The sequence below is a fragment of the Xenopus tropicalis genome, chromosome 3 (assembly GCF_000004195.4).
Source record: "Xenopus tropicalis strain Nigerian chromosome 3, UCB_Xtro_10.0, whole genome shotgun sequence".
Classification (NCBI taxonomy): Eukaryota; Metazoa; Chordata; class Amphibia; order Anura; family Pipidae; genus Xenopus; species Xenopus tropicalis.
In genome coordinates this window covers 100,679,076-100,698,893 of record NC_030679.2, presented here as the reverse complement: position 1 = coordinate 100,698,893, position 19,818 = coordinate 100,679,076, and the positions used below count along the sequence as shown (strand labels likewise).

Below are 19,818 nucleotides of genomic sequence, written 5' to 3'. Positions count from 1 at the left end.
CTTGTGTCTCTTTTAACACCATGATTGACAGAAGCCTAGTTTTTCAATACACAAAATGTTCTTAAAAACTCACTCTCGGCTTATACTTGAGTCCTGGACCCTGCAGACCCCCTGCAAGCGATTCCCACTGCCCCCACCAACCTGACAGGCTACCCTGACACCTGCTTTTTCACTGAACACTCTCCCGGGCAAAGTGTCTTTCTACCGTTCCCTATAGGTCTATGAGGCAGTCAGTAAAACTCAACTGACCTATAGGAAGAGTTGGCTTGGCAGGCAGGCTGGGCACAGTGATACACGGGCAGTCAGGGAATGATCTTTGAATGAATGATAGTGTAACGGCCCTGTGGATCTCAGCGCTAGATAAAGCGAGCTTGTTCTTGCATACTAGGTCGGACTGGTCTTATTGGAAGCAGCAGGCCATGCAGACAGTGTCACAGATCAGGCAGAATTCGGTTGTGTAGGGACAAAGCACAGAGCAAAGTGATGTTATCTGTGGGATATGCTACACACGCACAGCACGGACAGTCTCTCCAAGGTACCAGTGATAGATTTATATCTATATATAACAGTTCCCATTATATTTGATAATATAGAGCCTAATTATAGTTGGCCATAATTGATTAAAGTTAAATACACATTATGTGTGTTTAACTTCAATCAATCAAGAATTACCTATAATTAGTACCTAAGTACAGTATTTACCAGTATTAGCAATACTGATCAGGTATATCCATATCATGAGATCAGAGATGCTAATACAGGTGAATACTGTTAATTATTATTAATTACCGTAATTTAAAGTTGAACACATTGTGTTTGTCAAATTGATTATTGAAACTTGCTGCTGCATTTGCCACCCATGGCTTATACTCGAGTTAATAAGTTTTTCCAGTTTTCTTAGGCAAAATTAGGTACCTCAGCTTATATTCGGATCGGCTTATACTCGAGTATATACGGTAATTTCTTATAATTTAATTTTTTGTGTCTCACCTGATAATTGTGTGCAATGCATAGGTTGGCACTATATGTAGCAAGAGTATTGCTACATATAGTACCTTCTAGAGCAGCAGTTCCCAGATTATAGGGCCCACAGCTATAGCTCAGAGGAAGAGGCAATTCTAAAGGAGTTATGAGAGCTTTGGGGAAAATGCCTATTTTCTCCATTAGATAATCCCGGAACTCCAGTTTAAAGGTTAATTAGAGTGAGATTAGGGGGTACATAGTTGTTTTTCTAGATATTGTTGGAATTATGAATTTAGGTCTAAAGATGGGCTCAAAATGAAGGGGCAGAAAGCAGGCAGGCAGGCCGAAACAATACAACTTAAAGGAACAGTAACACCAAAAAATGAAAGAGCTTTAAAGTAATACAAATATAATGCACTGTTGCCCTGCACTGGTAAAACTGGTGTGTTTGCTACAGGAAAACTACTATAGTTTATATAAGTACTCTGCTGTGTAGCCATGGGGGCAGCCATTCAAGCTGGAAAAAAGGAGAAAAGGCACAGGTTACATAGCAGATAACAGAATACAATGGTGTTTTATCTGTTATCTGCTAAGTGGCTGCCTCCATGGCTACATTGCAGCTTATTTATATAAATTATAGTAGACTTTCTGAAGTAAACACACAACTTTTACCAGTGCAGGGCAGCAGCACATTATATTTTAGTTACTTTTATACACATTTTTTGGTGTTACTGTTCCTTTAAATGCAAATTGTTCCTGGCAGAATTTATAACTACCATCTGCACAGTGCACTCATTGCATCTTTTGTGGCATTACTTAAAAGCAAACTTAATTCCTGTTCATATATTCACCATATCTCATTGTATAAGAGAAAAAAATATTTAGGTTTCAAACAGAAAATAATTTTTAAATAAAATTAACAAAGTGGCCCACCTTACCAAAAAAATGTGTTTTTTCTAAAGCAAAAGTAAAAACTGCATTGGCTGTTCACACTTTCCAATAAGAATGACCTTGGATTGTGTGTGACATATCAGTACTGTCAGAAGGGCTAGGGCATGGTTACTTTTTCTCCAGCTAGAAGTCACACCTGGGAACATTTTATTATTATTTTATTATATTGCCTGTATTGTACACTTCTTTTAGTTGCAACAAAGCCATAACATCTGCCATATGCATGCAGTGACCTGGTATTCATGGTATATATTTATATAAATGCTATTTCACTCCTTTCTGGCTGCTGCTATTAACCCCCTATTTGCTGTAGACCGTAAAACCTAGAGTGCTGACACTGGAACAGTTTTTATTCATTTTATGTAGGATGCAACATGTGAATCCACTAAAAAAACAAAAAAAAGACAAAACCAAAATTAATTTCTTTGATATATTTTGATGTGAAGGTACAGGAACAATGTAAATATTATAAATAATTATTTTTCAGTAGAACAATATTTCAGCATAAAAAAAAAAAAAGAATCTATATCACAAGTCAAATCCTTGACGTTACCACAGACACACAATTCCTTATTCATTATCTAGAAGGGAAGATTGAATGATCCGTCTAATCTTTTCAGCATCGGATTTCACTTTCTGATTGGTAGGATCAATTTTAAGGGCAGTTTCGTAGTCTTGAAGGCCTAATGGATAAATTAGAGATAATGTGGTTATGCGCATTGGCATTCAATTAGTGTCTTGTAAACAAAAACACAAAATTAACCCTTACCCTATCTTCTATAAGGATGTTACTGGCTCAGCTTAAAGTTGAAATTGTCTAACAACAAGCCAGCAGAGGGCATAGCCTAGCATTGGAGGGGGCATTCAATAAAGTAACTGGAGATGCGGTTAGCCAAACAGTACTGTAAATGCAGTGACAACTCTCTAGGCATTCAAACCCATAAAATTATACCAGTTTGCTGGAGCTTTTATCAGACTGTAAAGTTAAAAAAATTATTACTGCTGGAAAAGTAAGCTGGTGCACAGTTTGGAGAAAAGCACTTTATGCCATATTTATAAAAAAAAAAAAGCCAAGATGTACAGAGCCACGTATTTGCACTTTTGCCTCCATCAATTCTGCATTTAGTTCCTTTCCGTATGTGACACAGAGTTTTTAGCAATTGCCAGAGGGACTGTAGTAAGCTACCGTTGACTTTACTTGCTGTTGATATATTTATAAGTGCAGAGAGCCTCTTGTGTATGAATTTTGTGGTCCCAGCTATAGTATGGGGCACATTCATCAATGTACGATTGAGTCTGAATACTAAAAATTGGTGTTTTTTCTAAGTTTCAGAACTGTGCGTATTTTCTCAGATTTTTCCGTTAATTTGCTTAATTTTTTCATACTTTGTGTCAATTTGTGCGACAAAATCGTATTTGTAGAAACGAATACGAAAATTCTGGAATTCATTCAAGCTTCGGTATTGGGACTTTCCTTGGCCCAGGTTGGAGCTGCAAAGTGCCAACTGAGTCCTATGGGAGGCTTCCAAAAACATGCACAGAAGGTTCAAAGTCAGAAAAGTTTTTTGCACCTTTTACGATCGTTCGAGTACGAAAATTTTGTAACTTTCAGATCGTACCACAATCTTTTCGTACGACCATGATACAAAATTTTCGTACGTTAAGCACACATCAGAAAATATTGGATTTAATACAAATTTTTTGTATCATGCTTTTTAATGTCGGAGATTCATACTTTGATATATGTGCCCCTACGTGATCCCAGTAGTGGCCTATAAAAAGAGCAACTATTTTAGAATTTTAACCTTGACAGAAAGTTGCAGGTATAACTTAGTCCCTGTAAAAAATGTATAATGAAGCCGTAAAATTCTAAATGAATCAGTTAAAAGTGAGTGTAGGACTGTTCAGACCAGGGATGACTGTGAATGTATTGCAATATATGGACAAACAATCCTTGTTTTGCTTAAAGAAGAGGGCATATCTTGATAGCTTAATGCACAGAATGTTTTAATGCCTATATACAGTTTATTAATAATGTGTGAGCGTATAAGACCTCTTATATTCATGCATATACATTATATATCTCATATGTTTCTCTGTGAGAGGCATGTGCGATATTATATATTTGTTTCCTGGTAGTTATTTAGCACCCACACATTTCTGAAATTATGCTCCATTTACATTAGTCCCTGCTCCAGTGGAGCTTACAATCTAAGGTCCCTATCGCATTCACACTATGGTCAGTTTTATCAGGAGCCAATTAACCTGCCTGTAAGTTTTTGGAGTGTGGAGGTAACTGTAATACCTGGAAGAAACCATGCAGCCCCAGGAAGAACATACAGACTCTCCAAAATTACCATAAGGAAGCTGGTAATGGCAGACCATGATTATGTAAACATGCCTCCAGAACATACATGCAATCGTTCATACATTTTGCTCAAGAGCATATGCACTGCTGGAGAGCCAAGAACACTGACTGAAGTACAGTGATACAGCTGCTGGGAAACCAATTATTGTGTGTACCCTTTGTAAATAAAACATGTTTATACCAATGTTATTTTGTACAGTATTAGGGCCCATTATCCAGAATGCTCAGGACCAAGGGTATTCCGGATAAGGGGTCTTTCCATAATTTGGATCTCCATACCTTAAGTCTACTAAAAAAATCAACAAAACGTTAATTAAACCCAATAGGATTGTTTTGCATCCAATAAGGATTATTTATATCTTAGTTTGGATCAATTACAAGGTACTGTTTTATTACTACAGAGAAAAAGGAAATCAGTTTTAAAATCCTAAATTATTTGATTAAAATAGAGTCTATGGGAGATGGGCTCTCCGTAATTTGGAGCTTTCTGGATAACGGGTTTCCGGATAAGGGATCCCATACCTGTATTTTAACACTACTAGAAATTGTGCTTAAATAGTAGCTAATATGCTATTTTGAAGTGCGCAATACCCAACAATACATTGGTGTCATTGTTAACGTTATTCAAATCCAACTCTGCCCCCTGAAAAGCCTGGCATTAAAGAATCGGAGCAAGAACCATCTCAATCTGCATTATACTTCATAGCTTGTGTTTACCTATGCACCTCTATATACAAAGCTCAATTTTAATGCACATATGCCCTCAAATTTGAGCTAAGGGGGCCAAATGTTCAAATGTCCACCAGTTTGATTACAAAGGGGTTTGGAGCCAAAACAGTCTTCAGACATCTTCCATAAGGGATCCCTGGAATTTCCTGCATGCCCAGGCTGGTGTTAATTTTAGGTTTCCCTTGTATCTAGGGGCGTATTTATTATAGTACTTAAGCCAACATCATCAGAGATATTGCCCATAGCAACCAATCAGATGTTTGCTTTTGTTTTTTAACCTGTAAGTGACCATTCAAATCTAAATACTGATTGGTTGCTGTGGGCAACATCTCTGGTGATGCTGGTTTACACACTATTAAATATGCTCATTGGTGTGCATTTGCCGACTATAAGAGCAGGTTAAACAGTTAACTGGCCCTTGCCACAAGGTGCCAAGGAGCATGTAGGTAAAAAATACCTTTGTGAATAACATTGACAAATACTCAATTTTGTATCCATTTTAGAATTTTACTGTTGTACTTGCGTTAGTAAATAAGCCCTATTATCTTAAGTTATATATTTTTAAGTTAACACCTTTATCTTAATTTAGCCCCAAATTGTAGATTTTCCTTGATTTTAATTTTTTCTTAAAATAAAGAAGCAAAAGGAAGGCTTGCTGTACAGTACTGCGTCCATAAGTTGTGCTTTATAAGTAAAAATATACATACATATATGGCAGTTTACAGGTTTATCTCCTGAACATTCCATTGTTGCATGTAGGTAAATGTGGGCATAATATAGGGTGCTAAGCAAGAGAAACATTCTTTACAGAATGAAAATGAAAAAGTAATCGTTTACAGTTCATGCTTATTACTCTTCATAAACCATCCTATATAATATTATTGTATTGATTGTGATTGAGAAGTTACTTTGTTCAATAAACCAATAACTATTCCACAAATGAGAATCTGTTCTGTCTGTGTTCTCTCTACTAGGAAAAAGCATGAGCAGGTCAAAACGGTTTTCAGTCAAGTGCCATTGAGCTGCTACGATAAAAGCATCTACTTACTGTCAAGCTTTTTAAACAGAAAATTAAGCACCGCATTGTTATGGCCCTCCTGTTACAAGAGCTACTTCATGCGAGTTTAGGACTAGAGTTTTTATACTTTCTAGCAGAATTATTATTGCATTGTTCAATCGCACATCAGACAGAATTCACCAAAGTGTCTTTTGAATGAGGCCATAAAAAGTCTTTTTTAATACTTCCAATGTCAAAGGCCCTATAGATGAAGCAATTTTCTTTTTCTTTGAAATCTGAGGCAAGAAAGCAAATGGACTATTTATACTGGGCATACCAGCATTAGTTTGGGACTAGCACACAATAGATTCTTTAGTTTGCAATCCTACATTCATTGCACTCTGTGTAACATCTCTTAATAAAATTACTTTTTCATTTCACCAAAGGTGGCAGACAAATAAATATAGATTCAAGCACTGTTATTCATTTGCCAGACCTCTTAACATTGCTATTCTTTTCAACACTGGGTTTATAACAGCAACTGAAGAAGTGAGACAAGCTACTGCTTCTCCTTACTCCCTATACGAGTAAGGCTGTTTGGGCCATGGTAAGATTATTCAGTACCTAAAATAAACTAATTATTTGGTATTTATTCAGGTACACCGAAATCTGATTCTGTCTATAGTTTTCCTAAAAACTTTCACTTTGTGTTAGTGTCCCTATTAGTCAGTCCTCATATTATTCCTTAGTTGTATCATTACCTCTCCTTTCTAATTAAAATATTGTGCCCTTCCCTTGCCCTCACACCAATGCTCTAGTTTTTAGCTTGCGAAATTGATTGTTTTATTTTCATTTTGTTTTAACAGGATCTTCAGCATTGACACTCTGTCCCCATTGGAGAGTGACAAGTGTATGGCTACCTTCTCATATGTAGAACTACTTATGTAGTTCTGTACCCATTTCAGAGCCTTAGAACTTTACAACACTCTTAGGGGGGATGTATAATAAAAGTTGCACTAGGTCTAGAAACTCATAGCAACCAATCAATAAGCAGCATTTACCGACCACTTGTTTGCTATAAGTTACTAGATGGTGCAAACTTGTCAACTTTTATGTTGTTGCATGTGTGTACAGTCATGATACAACAGAGAAACATACCTTTCCTGTTATTTATCGTTTGGCATATTTTATAACAGAGTGCTCAAACAAAGATCATACCATATTGAATGCTACACATTTGAGGAAACACCCCACAACTCAAAGGTAGCGCTATATTTACCATATTGACGCTCAAGGGCACAAGTACAGGGTGACATCTTTAGGGTGGGAACTCTTGTTTGCCTATATGGTAATATAAAACTATTGGGGGAGAAAAAAACAAACACTTGACAATTAATCCCAGTTGCAGAGCAGGGGTACCAGAAAGTCCTCGTCAGCACATGCAAAGTAGGCCACTTTCTTTTGCCCAAGCAACATTCGGGCTGTAAGGAAGAGGCACGTGAAGGTTCGTCCTCCCAAAATACAGTGCTGCTCAAAAGTCAACATTAACACAATAAGTTTAAAAACCACTGCGCTGGAGAGATTGGAGAATCTCATTACAGAAGAACCAAAACTGCAATGGATACAATGTTTCCAAGACACATGACGTAGCTTCCTCTACTCTGTCCCCTTTTTCAGTCTAACAGAAAAACAAGTCATACCTTCAACATAAAGTTCCAGTTCACAGAAAGCTGTGCCCCGCCTTAAATGAGCCTTAATTCTGGCACTGGCATTGCCTTGGACAGGTGGTGTGAGAAGCTCCAAAGCCTATATTAAAAAACAAAAGTACAAAATATGACCGATGCAAGAAATATTTTATTTCCCTTTGTTCAGTGCATAGCACAGCTTATAAAATGCATTAACGTTTTTAAACAACCAGATAGTGTGTTGTACATAATTCATAAAAGCAAAGTGCACAAACTGGTTTTCAGCTGCTTCACATATTCTCAAGGTAAATTAAAATTCTGTTCAAGATCATTTAAACTACTCACACCCATTTTAACTACAATGACATATAATACACCACTTCTTAAGCATTTAAAAAGGCAGCTATGAGCTAAATATTGTGTATATTAAACTGGGGGTATATTATTTTTAAAAATATGCTTTTCATTTTATATGGCACAACTGGCTTCAATAAGCAAGAAATATATATTTTTAAATTATTTATCTTAAGTGGATTTGTATAGCACTATAGGTGTACAAAGCATATGCCCAGAAAGCATTTTATCATATCATAACATGTATTGCATTTATGCTCTGCACTGTGTAAAGTGGTTAGGCTATGGCATCATAATCTACTCCATGTGCCTGCACCCAGGCCAACATAGTAGTTCCTGGTGAAAGCACATGGAAAGGCTGTTACAGCGTAGGGCTGATTTTAGTTCTCCGTTTATCTGCAGGCTGAGAATCAGCCTCTTGTGGCCATAGCCTTACCGCTTCACACAGTGCAGAGCATAAATGCAATACATATTATGATACGCTTTTGTAATAATTGTTACTTAAAGTTCCTAAACCTGACTGTTTTGCCAACCTGACTGCCCCCTCTTAACCTGTCAGTTTTAGCTTCTTATGCTAACGGACTACTACTGCACAAATATGGCTGCCCCCTTATAGAAGAACAATGGGGATCAGTTAGGTAATGTATAAGCATCAGGCAAATACTTTTTATGGCAAAATTGTAAAGCTCATGCAAACACATTGTAATGATATATTTAAAAAAAACAGGTTAATTTCAGGTGTCAGTATCTCTTTAAAGAACTATATGCTGGTGACATGCAAAATTTAAAATAAAATAAAATTATACAAGTAATTGTAAGGGCATTGTAGTGTACAAATTTACATAGTAATATATATGAAATAATGAATTACCTGTCACTAAGCAATGGTTGTTAAGGCTCCAAACTACCTCAGCGACAAGAAATCACTAATACTAAGTGAATGTACTTGAAGTGGCGATGGCTAGACATTTCTCATATACAGCTCTAAATACGCATCTTCAGTGTTAAATTTTATTCCTCTCTGGTTTTTACCATTTATAAGTTTTCGTTTTTTTGTTTTTTTTTTAAATATGGCACCAAAACGTTAATCTTCATAAAAAATCTATTATTCACCTTGGTACACATTTTGACAATATTATTTTTTCAAGACAGCTCCTTTAGGAAAAGAAATTCACTGGCCTGGGAAAAGTAGCGTTGTTATTTTACTTACCATTCCCAGGCATCCCTAAAGTATAACTGGAAAATGTTACTCTAATGTGCATATGCAAGGCCTAGCCCAAGCCTAAGCAGGGGCTGCCTGGGACTAAAGTAAGATGTCAAAACGTTTATGTGTTTTTTTCTTGGGTCAATGTTTTTTCTCTGAAAGGTAGCACCTGACCAGGGAAAATAGCCTAACATTTTGGCACCCTCAGAGAATTAGCCTTTCCTTGGCCTTCAATGAACTGACAAAGTTATCAAAGTTATGTGTCTGTTCATCAAAATGAATCTAACTGCTTTAAGCAGTCAAAAGTCATTCTGCTCTATGGGAAACACTATCACCTGTCTGAGAATGGATTTGCACAATTATTTTCTGCAACTAAATTGTTAACTCTAAAGTCTCTGTAACTTGTCAGCAGAGCATGGTAAAACTTGCTGAACTATGATAAATCATCCCTTTAAAAAGTAACACAGTCAACAAAAAATGTAAAAAATTACAAAATATCTTGGGGGGCTAAATGCTTTCAAGAGTATGCATTTATGATTCTGAACTGAACATTTGTGCTTAAATGGATTTTAAATAGTATGCTGTTTTCTACAGACCACTGATTAATTCCAGTAGCAGTCAAATGGACAAATAATACAAAGATTTGCAGGATTTTTTTAAGGTTGTTTTCAACTTGCCTCAAAGGGGCAAGATTTCTTTCAAGAGGGTAATGAGACCAGTACCTAGATAACTTTTTGCTAAAATCTAATTTTAGTAACCCTGTATTTTCTCCTTGATAAATGGCAGCCAACCCTTTCTTGAATGTATCTGCCAGTACAAACATTTTAGCAAAAGAATTCCACAGCTTTGCAGCTCTCACTGTAAAAAAAAACTCCTTTCTTCTAATCTGAATGGATATCCTTGAATCTTTTGGATGATCTTCTGGTGATTAAAACTTACTGTAAGTTACCCTTATTTATTTACACACAGTGATTATATCCAACATTCCTTCTATTTTCTTTTTGGCTGTATGTACAAAAATGACCTTGTAACAAGTCTGAAACCAGTGTGCACTAATTAAAAATACAATGTGATCAATAAAGAAAATACAAAATTTTGTTTTACCACATAAAATGTCCTCTGTGAACCACAGCTTGTTCTCTATACTGCTATGTACACAAGCATATAGCTTAGAGGGAACATTAATCATATCCCTCCTCAAGCACCTCTTCTTGGCCAGACATTCGGCATTGCAAAGCTTTCTATAAACTCCACCTCAAAAGAACGGTTAAGTTTTGATTCAGAGGGGCTTGCCTATATGACAGGATTTGTTAAAAAAAAGTTTAATTTACAATATATTTAGAAAAACTAATGTGATTTGTGCAGTATGTGAAAGCAACACACACAGACTGAGGTGAATGCAGACCCTTATCACTTAATATTGAATTTAACTGTATTTTGCATTTATTTGTATTTTATTATTGTAGTAACCTATTTGTTCTATTAATGTATTGTTTTACTGAATGCACAAGTAGTGCTATATAAATGAAAATATACATACATTATTATATAATAGAAAGTTGGACAGAACGTGAGAGAGAATTTAAGAGAAGAGATAAAATCCTGAATGCAAGTGTGTGAGGAGGTTATGAGTTGAGGAGCAGGCCATTAGGACGAAGCTGCCGGTCGCAGCGACTTATCACATGGATTACTCGGCGCAACTTTTAAAAAGTTGCAACGACTAATCAATGTATGTCTTTGCCCTTAGAGGAGTGTAACAAGCAGTTTGGGGAGTATCTAGAGATCATTTAAGAGATGTAGGGTGGGACAGACTTGTGAACTGCTTTAAATGTATGGGTCAATAGTTTGAATTTTATTCTGGATGGTAGCAGAAGCCAGTACAGGGATTGTCAAAGGATGAGCGGTTGCTGAAATGGATAAGCCTGGCAGCAGTACTCATTATGGACTGGAGAGGTGACAGACTCTGGAGGGACAATTAGAATTAGAATTAGAAGAGAGTTACAGTAGTCCAGGTGTGATATGATGACAGAGTGAATTAGAATTTTCGCAGCATCTTGGGTGATGATCGTATTTTAGAAATATTTCTTAGGTGAAAGTGACATGATTTAATAAATGACTGGATATGAGGAGTGAAGGCCAGGGCAGAATGGTGGATAAACCCAAGACTATTGTATTGGGGTTATCCACCATTCTGCCCAGGCCTTCATTACCTGGGGAGAAGGGGCAATAGTGAAATTGTTAACTGTGATAGATACCTCTGGAAGGTTATGGATATTGGATGAGGGAAAGAGGACCAATTCTGTCTTAAAGAGGTTTAATTTAGTGGTTTTAAGTAGTGTTGGGACATCCAAGTGCAGACAGGCATGAAGAAATGTGAATCAAGAGCTCTGGGTTGAGATCAGGAGAGGAGAGATAGATCTTAGTACCAGAGGCGGTACTGAAAGCCATATGAGTTGATTAGTTTGCCAAGGGAAGAAGAATAGAGACAAAGTAATAAGGGGTCCAAGACACAGCCTTGAGGAACCCCAAAAGTGTTAAGCAAGAAGATGATGCTCCATTGTAAAAGAAACTGAAAGAATGATTTGTGAGGTAAGATGAATACCAGGACAAGGCAGTGTCACAAAGGCCAAGAGAATAAAGGGACTGGAAGAGGGTGACCGACAGAGCTAAAAGCAGCTTAGTGATCAAGATACATACATGTTCTAAAGCATACCTTTGATGAGTCCTCAATTGTTTTATGAAGGTTTCTTAGTTTAAGATGACAGGCAGATCGATTGAGATAAAGTTCGGGAATCTTATTATTTAACTGTATAGCCAGGTTGAGAGCATTCACTGCAGCAAGAATGTCTCCAGCTGCAAAGAGCTTGCTGTGTCAGAAGAGGAGATAATGTCAGCATGACTCATATAATGAACTTGGTGACAATTCTTTATGTAAACTTATTTTATGCTTTCTTATAATAATACTTACTTTCCTTTATCTTTAAGCCACTCTGGGTTTTTTTCCTCATCGGTCAAGTCTTGAAGTCCAGGATCAACCACATTAATGGCCCTTCGGGCTTCGGCCTGCTTGTGTAACCACTGTGAAAAAGTAGGAAAGAAATTAAACATCAGTATTTTTTACACAGATCTGCTGCACCTGTTGACGTATCCCACTGAGGAGACCCCAAAATTACAGGCACACTCAAAAGTTTCAGAAGAGGCATTTTACATAGATGGCATGGATGGCATCAATATGTATAACTAAATAGATTTGCATCTATTATAGCGTGACCGGACTTGCAGCTGCTTTTGTAAAATACTTATAAAACAGAAATATAAAACTTGTAGTACCACATGCCTTCCTGGACTGATTTGTTTGGTTTTGTGTTGGCTCATCTGGCTTTGGAGTACAGCAGTAATACATAACCATTGGCAATATCAAAGTTTTCTTACTTGAATCGGGCTTCTGCAATGAACACATATAAATGTTATTGTACGTAATGGTCCATTCGTCCTTACCTCTTCTTCCTCTGCCACACGGGATTCTCTGAGTGCTGTAGGAAAGACACGAGGGGTAAACTGGATCTGAATGCATCCAGTGGACCGAGTGGGAGGCAAAATCTTCTCTTTTTGCTTGACATTAACTGGACTGTCATTTTGTACAGATGTTGCTAAAAGAACATAGGCAGAGTTTATAAAAAATATATATATATATTTTTTTTTATAAAAACAACTGAGCAGCAATCCAAAAAGCTAATATACCACAAGCTGTTTACCTTGGCTCAAACAAGAAATTTCAATCCCGCCACAAGGGGGCAGACAGAAAAAGAGAGCTAAACAGAGACAGAGTATCTAGCTATAGCAGTACAATGCAATATTTCCTGTCTTAAAGGACTGAAAGGTGCCATGGAAAAACATAAATGTGCCACAATATTTATAATTCCTTTGAGATTAATTATGTGCAGAAATTTTAAATAAGGCAAACATAAATTAAGCAATGTCACATATTCTTATGGGTGTTGGTCTGAATACTACTACAACATCATCAGAGAAAATAAAAAAAATAACTTAAAACATATATTACACTCAAGATATCAGGGAGTTATGTTTATTCAGTGCCTTGTTTATTATTCTGTTTACAAATGTTATTGTTACGCCCTTCATTTCAACTATATGCTGCGACTCTATCATGGTGCATATGTTTCAGAGGCAAGATGGCTAGAGGTTTAAAGACTCTCCCTGCTTAGGTCACCCTGCCCGTGGCTTCCAGTGAGCATGCTTCTAGTTGCTGATCACAACCAGGGAGCCTAGGCACTGGGCAAAATGCAGCCAAACATGGGAAAATTTTACAACAAATTTACTACAAATTTACTACTTGACACTTGCATGCCACAGACTGTTAAGATACTATACTGGATCCTGGGATCTCTAACAACCCGAAACACATTATAAAGGTGCAAGTAATAGAACACCTAGGTAATAGTGACTACAGTACAGCCTCAATTAATGTATGTTACAAAAAATAAATATACACTAATGACGTTTAAAGTGAATTTTACCACATTACGTGCACCATAGACTGGGACAACAATTTCTCACCTAAAAACATAGAACAAAACTACAGTGGCTTGCAAAAGTATTCGGCCCCCTTGAACTTTTCCACATTTTGTCACATTACAGCCACAAACATGAATCAATTTTATTGGAATTCCACGTGAAAGACCAATACAAAGTGGTGTACACGTGAGAAGTGGAACGAAAATCATACATGATTCCAAACATTTTTAACAAATAAATAACTGCAAAGTGGGGTGTGCATAATTATTCAGCCCCCTTTGGTCTGAGTGCAGTCAGTTGCCCATAGACATTGCCTGATGAGTGCTAATGACTAAATAGAGTGCACCTGTGTGTAATCTAATGTCAGTACAAATACAGCTGCTCTGTGACGGCCTCAGAGGTTGTCTAAGAGAATATTGGGAGCAACAACACCATGAAGTCCAAAGAACACACCAAACAGGTCAGGGATAAAGTTATTGAGAAATTTAAAGCAGGCTTAGGCTACAAAAAGATTTCCAAAGCCTTGAACATCCCACGGAGCACTGTTCAAGCGATCATTCAGAAATGGAAGGAGTATGGCACAACTGTAAACCTACCAAGACAAGGCCGTCCACCTAAACTCACAGGCTGAACAAGGAGAGCGCTGATCAGAAATGCAGCCAAGAGGCCCATGGTGACTCTGGACGAGCTGCAGAGATCTACAGCTCAGGTGGGGGAATCTGTCCATAGGACAACTATTAGTCGTGCACTGCACAAAGTTGGCCTTTATGGAAGAGTGGCAAGAAGAAAGCCATTGTTAACAGAAAACCATAAGAAGTCCTGTTTGAAGTTTACCACAAGCCATGTGGGGGACACAACATGTGGAAGAAGGTGCTCTGGTCAGATGAGACCAAAATGCAAAACGCTATTTGTGGCGGAAAACTAACACTGCACATCACTTTGAACACACCATCCCCACTGTCAAATATGGTGGTGGCAGCATCATGCTCTGGGGGTGCTTCTCTTCAGCAGGGACAGGGAAGCTGGTCAGAGTTGATGGGAAGATGGATGGAGCCAAATACAGGGCAATCTTGGAAGAAAACCTCTTGGAGTCTGCAAAAGACTTGAGACTGGGGCGGAGGTTCACCTTCCAGCAGGACAACGACCCTAAACATAAAGCCAGGGCAACAATGGAATGGTTTAAAACAAAACATATCCATGTGTTAGAATGGCCCAGTCAAAGTCCAGATCTAAATCCAATCGAGAATCTGTGGCAAGATCTGAAATCTGCTGTTCACAAACGCTGTCCATCTAATCTGACTGAGCTGGAGCTGTTTTGCAAAGAAGAATAGGCAAGGATTTCAGTCTCTAGATGTGCAAAGCTGGTAGAGACATACCCTAAAAGCCTGGCAGCTGTAATTGCAGCAAAAGGTGGTTCTACAAAGTATTGACTCAGGGGGCTGAATAATTACGCACGCCCCACTTTGCAGTTATTTATTTGTAAAAAATGTTTGGAATCATGTATGATTTTTGTTCCACTTCTCACGTGTACACCACTTTGTATTGGTCTTTCACGTGGAATTCCAATAAAATTGATTCATGTTTGTGGCTGTAATGTGACAAAATGTGGAAAAGTTCAAGGGGGCCGAATACTTTTGCAAGCCACTGTATGTGCTTTGCAGTGATATTCAACCTTTATGGTTTTCAATTCCATAAGGAAACAAATGTAAAACCATCATGGGTTGACATATGTTAGTAGAGTTAGTAAGAAGAGTAATAAAAATGTATCTATAAACATATAAATTCTATAAATATCACAATAACTGTTACTGTACAGTATCTATATTTTCTACTAATAATGAAAACACAAAGCAACAAATGCACCTTTTTTAATTACGTCCTCAGTACTTTAGGTGCATGTTCCAAATATTCCAACCTGCATCTAACACATTTGCAATGTTTGGGATAATTATAGTTCATACATTACCAGTGGAGCAGTGTTCTGAAGACCTTGTGTGTACTGCTTTATTGCTTTCATTCTCTCTTCTCATTTGCTTTTTCTGGATCTTTTCATTTAATTCCTGAATTCTCTCCTTTTCTTTCCACTTCTCCAATTCCTCTGTTGCTTTCTTCCTTTCCTCATGTTTGACATCCTCTATGCGTTTTCTCTCTGCATCCTCAATCTAAATTAAATTTATATTTTTTTAATACAATTGTAGGTAGCAATATTATAATAAACATCTATTTATAAAGTGCCAACATCATAATCCACTAGCACAGTATGATAAATATATATTTATAAATATATATTATATTTTTAGAATGACAGTAATCTGAACAGAATAATAAAATAAGCAGACTAATTAAATACCATCCTTACTACTCAAAAGACCAAAAAGGCAAAGTAAAATATCAAAACTATAGGGCTCAGTTACTAATCCCAACCACAGTTGCCATAAAATTGACAAAGCCATTTCTCAAATTGCTCATTGCATCCAATAGTGTTCCTTGTCCTTGTGCATTTTGCCACCAGGTACCAATGCACCCCAACAATCTGTATGCATGGAGTGCACAAATTGACTCAGTGGAACCCACTGCTTCCTGTGTGAAAACTCACAGAAAACCAGAATTTCCAGTGAAACTGTGTCAATTTTGCATTAAAACACAAGCAGAATTGCGCACATTTTAACACTGTGTCGGATGCTATAATGCTGGAATTATGATAGAAAAAAATCTGCACTGTGGGTATAAAAGCATGGTGAATTACTTACGAAACTGCACTTCAGTGAAGTGAACAAGCCCTTCTGTCACAGGTCCCTAAGATTTACCTTATATGGGTGAAAATGGCCCCAACTTGTTTTGCTAAGCAATTAAAAGAGAACAAAACAAAGAATACACACCTAAATAGGTGCCCCCTGAAGCCACCTAACTGTCTTCTTTAATTATGTGCAAATAGGCTTTTTAGAGAAAGACATTTACTTAGTAAATTAGTAGTATGTAAAAACTTGCCTGAAGTAAAAATTAGTCCCTATAAAATGCATAATAAAAATCTGGAGTTTTTAATGATTCAGATAAAAGTGTGTAAAGGTGGCCATACACGGGCCGATTGCAGCTGCCAATATCGGTCCCTTGATTCAGCCTGTGTAGGGGCAGGAACGAGGGGCATGCCCGACTGATATCTGACCTCAAATTGGCCAGATATTGATCGGGCAGGTTAAAAGCTCTAGTCGGATCGGGGACCACATCGGCTCATTGATGCCGTCCCTGAACTGACTGCCCCATTGCCGCCATTATAATTTGGCCCAGGCCAAGGGCCAAACAATCGAATTAGCCTACATGTTCCCCGATATCGCCCATCTGTACAACTTACCTTCATTGTGACTTCTAAAGAATATTTTTCATTTTCTCTCTTCCTTTCGGCTCTGGCTTTTGTTTCTTGTTGTGCCTTCTCCTGTTCTTTTGCAACAGCATTTTCACGGATTTTTTGCATTTCTTCCTTTCCCACTAAAATGTACATAGTTAACTTCTAGGACTGGCATTCTAGCACCAAGGTTTTATAGTGAAGGGTGAGTTAACTATTACCAGATGCTATATACAGCGATCTTTAAAATTTCAAACTGATGAGCAGCAGAAAAAATCAATATCTCAAAATCACTTAAGAATAAAAACTAAAAACCAACTAAAATTTTCTTAGAATACCACTGTCAACATCTCACTAAACATTAATTTTAAGGTAAACTCGCCCTTTAAGACAAATGTACAAGGAATGCATACTTTACAAAGATAAGAAGTCAATATTTCAGATTCATTAATGCTTTAGGTCTTGCAAATGTAACAACCCCGCTACAAAGAATATTTCAGGGTTGATTTGACAAATGTTGATATGGTGACACCTTTAGAAAGGCTCTTTTCTGCTCTGTAATGAGGTTTCCATTTCAGTGCAAAATATAACTTTTCTAAATGGTTAAGTCTCTCATTAACTTACAGGTACTGCTTGTTAAGTGTCATGGTTTAAAGGAAGAGGAAAGGCATAATCATTGGGGACACTAATTTTTTAGGGCTTAGACCCCTGGCTGGTGCTCCTGTTCTCTGAAAACTACATTAGCCTAGAGTACTACTGTGCAAGAGCCCCGTTGCCATCTTCTCTATCCCTCTCTGCCAATGTGCGCATGCACAGTAGAGTCAGAAGCTGCAGTCAGAAGGAAAAAGCCATAATTTTGCTCTACTGCACATGCATGCCCAGGGTCACAGAGACAATCAATGAAAAGTAATAAGATGGCAATAGTAATGGTAATCCTACACTAGTACCCCTCCTCACAGCTTTCAGCAAACAGGAGCATTGACCCAGGGGCTGTGATTAGTGATTACAATTGTGTTTAACAAATTGGCATCCCCCAATGATTATTCGTTTCCTTCTACAGTAAGTATTTGGCAGTTAGAACTCAGCACTGCTAACTTGTTAAACACTCTTCTCATAATTTGACTGACCGTCAGAAATGTGTTTCTAAACAGGATTATTTAATTAATGGGGCATTTTCCCAAGGCCCAGGGATCCCACCATCAGGCCTGCTATAACGTGTGCATAAAGCATCCCCACAGCTTTACAACATACAACTAATACATTTTTTTTGGGGGGGGGGGTCAATTTCTGCTCTTTGGCTCTTTGGAACAAATGTTCCTCAGGGATCTTTCTAATAAAAAAGTAGGTCTCTTTAGTAGACATGGGCCCTCAAATCACATTTTTTGTCCTGGGCCCACCAGTAAATTAAAGCAGTTGGGAATACATAGGATCCCTATGTTAAAGCAGAATAAAAGTGTGTTTATATCCCTAGGTTCTATGTTCAATGTCAGTGATCTTAGACAAGAGAACCTGAAGCAATGTGAAATGGCACCTGCCAATACCACTGTGCTGCTCTACATTTTAAAAGAGTTACAGGTATCAGTGCAGTTATGATGCAGATTGGGAGGTTGTGGGATGGAGGAGCCTGGGTTATAAGAACTCTTTAGTTTATCATTAATAATACATCAATGCTAAATGCACAGTTGTATCACCTGAAATTCCTAAGTCTATACTCCAATGGCTTTATGTTCTAAAGCCGGTATTGGGAACCCCTTTGGAACTTTTTTCATGTTTCTCCCCAACTTTTTCACATTTAAATGTTGCTTTTGTATAAATAATGTTAGTGACCCCTGTTCTAAAGCCAAACTTACTATTTGCCAAGGTAAGTGCATCCCATACGGCAGGCTCCTTCTTGTGCAGATTAAAGAGGATAACTCCATTGCCAATCTTTGCACTGCTTTTGTTGTCATCAATTGGAGCAAAAAGGAACACTTCAAAAAGGAAAGGGGGGAAATTGACCTAAGAACAGAAAGAGGAATGGTTATAGACGTTGTGCAAAATCAAATTTACATTAGTCAAAGTACATACAGAAATGTTATATGATATAGTTTGATCAATTAAAAAAAAAGCCTGCAATAAGTTTAGCACACTACTATTATACCTCTTTGCGACTACTTGTAAGTTAATTGTACATGTGATTTTACCGACAGGACCGTAAACACTGTAAGCACAGCAGCCGTTCCATTGGCTTGTACAGGAACTTTCTCCATGACTTACCTTTAGGTACCTCTCAGTACAAAGCACATGTGACCCCGAGGCTTTGGCACCTTTTAAGGGGACACGTATATAAAGTTCATTCTCAGTTTGCTCCCACGTATAATCATTCGCTATGATAGGCATGTTGGAATTCTAAAGCCAAAGCGTCAGGCCGTTGCTATGGGAAACCTATACAGTTTCCGTGTTGCTTCCGCATATAAGCCACGACTTCCGGTTTGTCTATGTGATGTACCTCTGCGCATGCGGCTTGCAATCCGGCACTATAATTGGCACTCACGCTAATAGTTGAGTTGAGAGTTAAGTATCTGATGCAAGGATTTCTATGGATTGGTTCATTACAGTTATTGTCTTCTTAGATGCACGCATGAATATTACTTACATGGGGCGGTGGGTAATGGTTCAGTTAAGCATATGTATAATGATTAAAGCTGAGGC

At 37.6% G+C, this 19,818-nt stretch overlaps 1 protein-coding gene across 1 annotated transcript; it reads right to left on the bottom strand.

Moving 5' to 3' along the window:
- Nucleotides 1-2,334: 2,334 nt before the first annotated feature.
- On the bottom strand, nt 2,335-19,663 carry dnaaf4 (dynein axonemal assembly factor 4; the record flags this gene model as incomplete). Its single annotated transcript, NM_001011174.1, is given in 9 exon segments — nt 2,335-2,597; nt 7,709-7,814; nt 11,965-12,118; nt 12,220-12,329; nt 12,750-12,901; nt 15,754-15,949; nt 17,137-17,270; nt 18,978-19,125; nt 19,384-19,663. Coding segments are annotated over 9 exon segments (1,236 nt in total). The 3' UTR covers nt 2,335-2,484.
- Nucleotides 19,664-19,818: the final 155 nt, after the last annotated feature.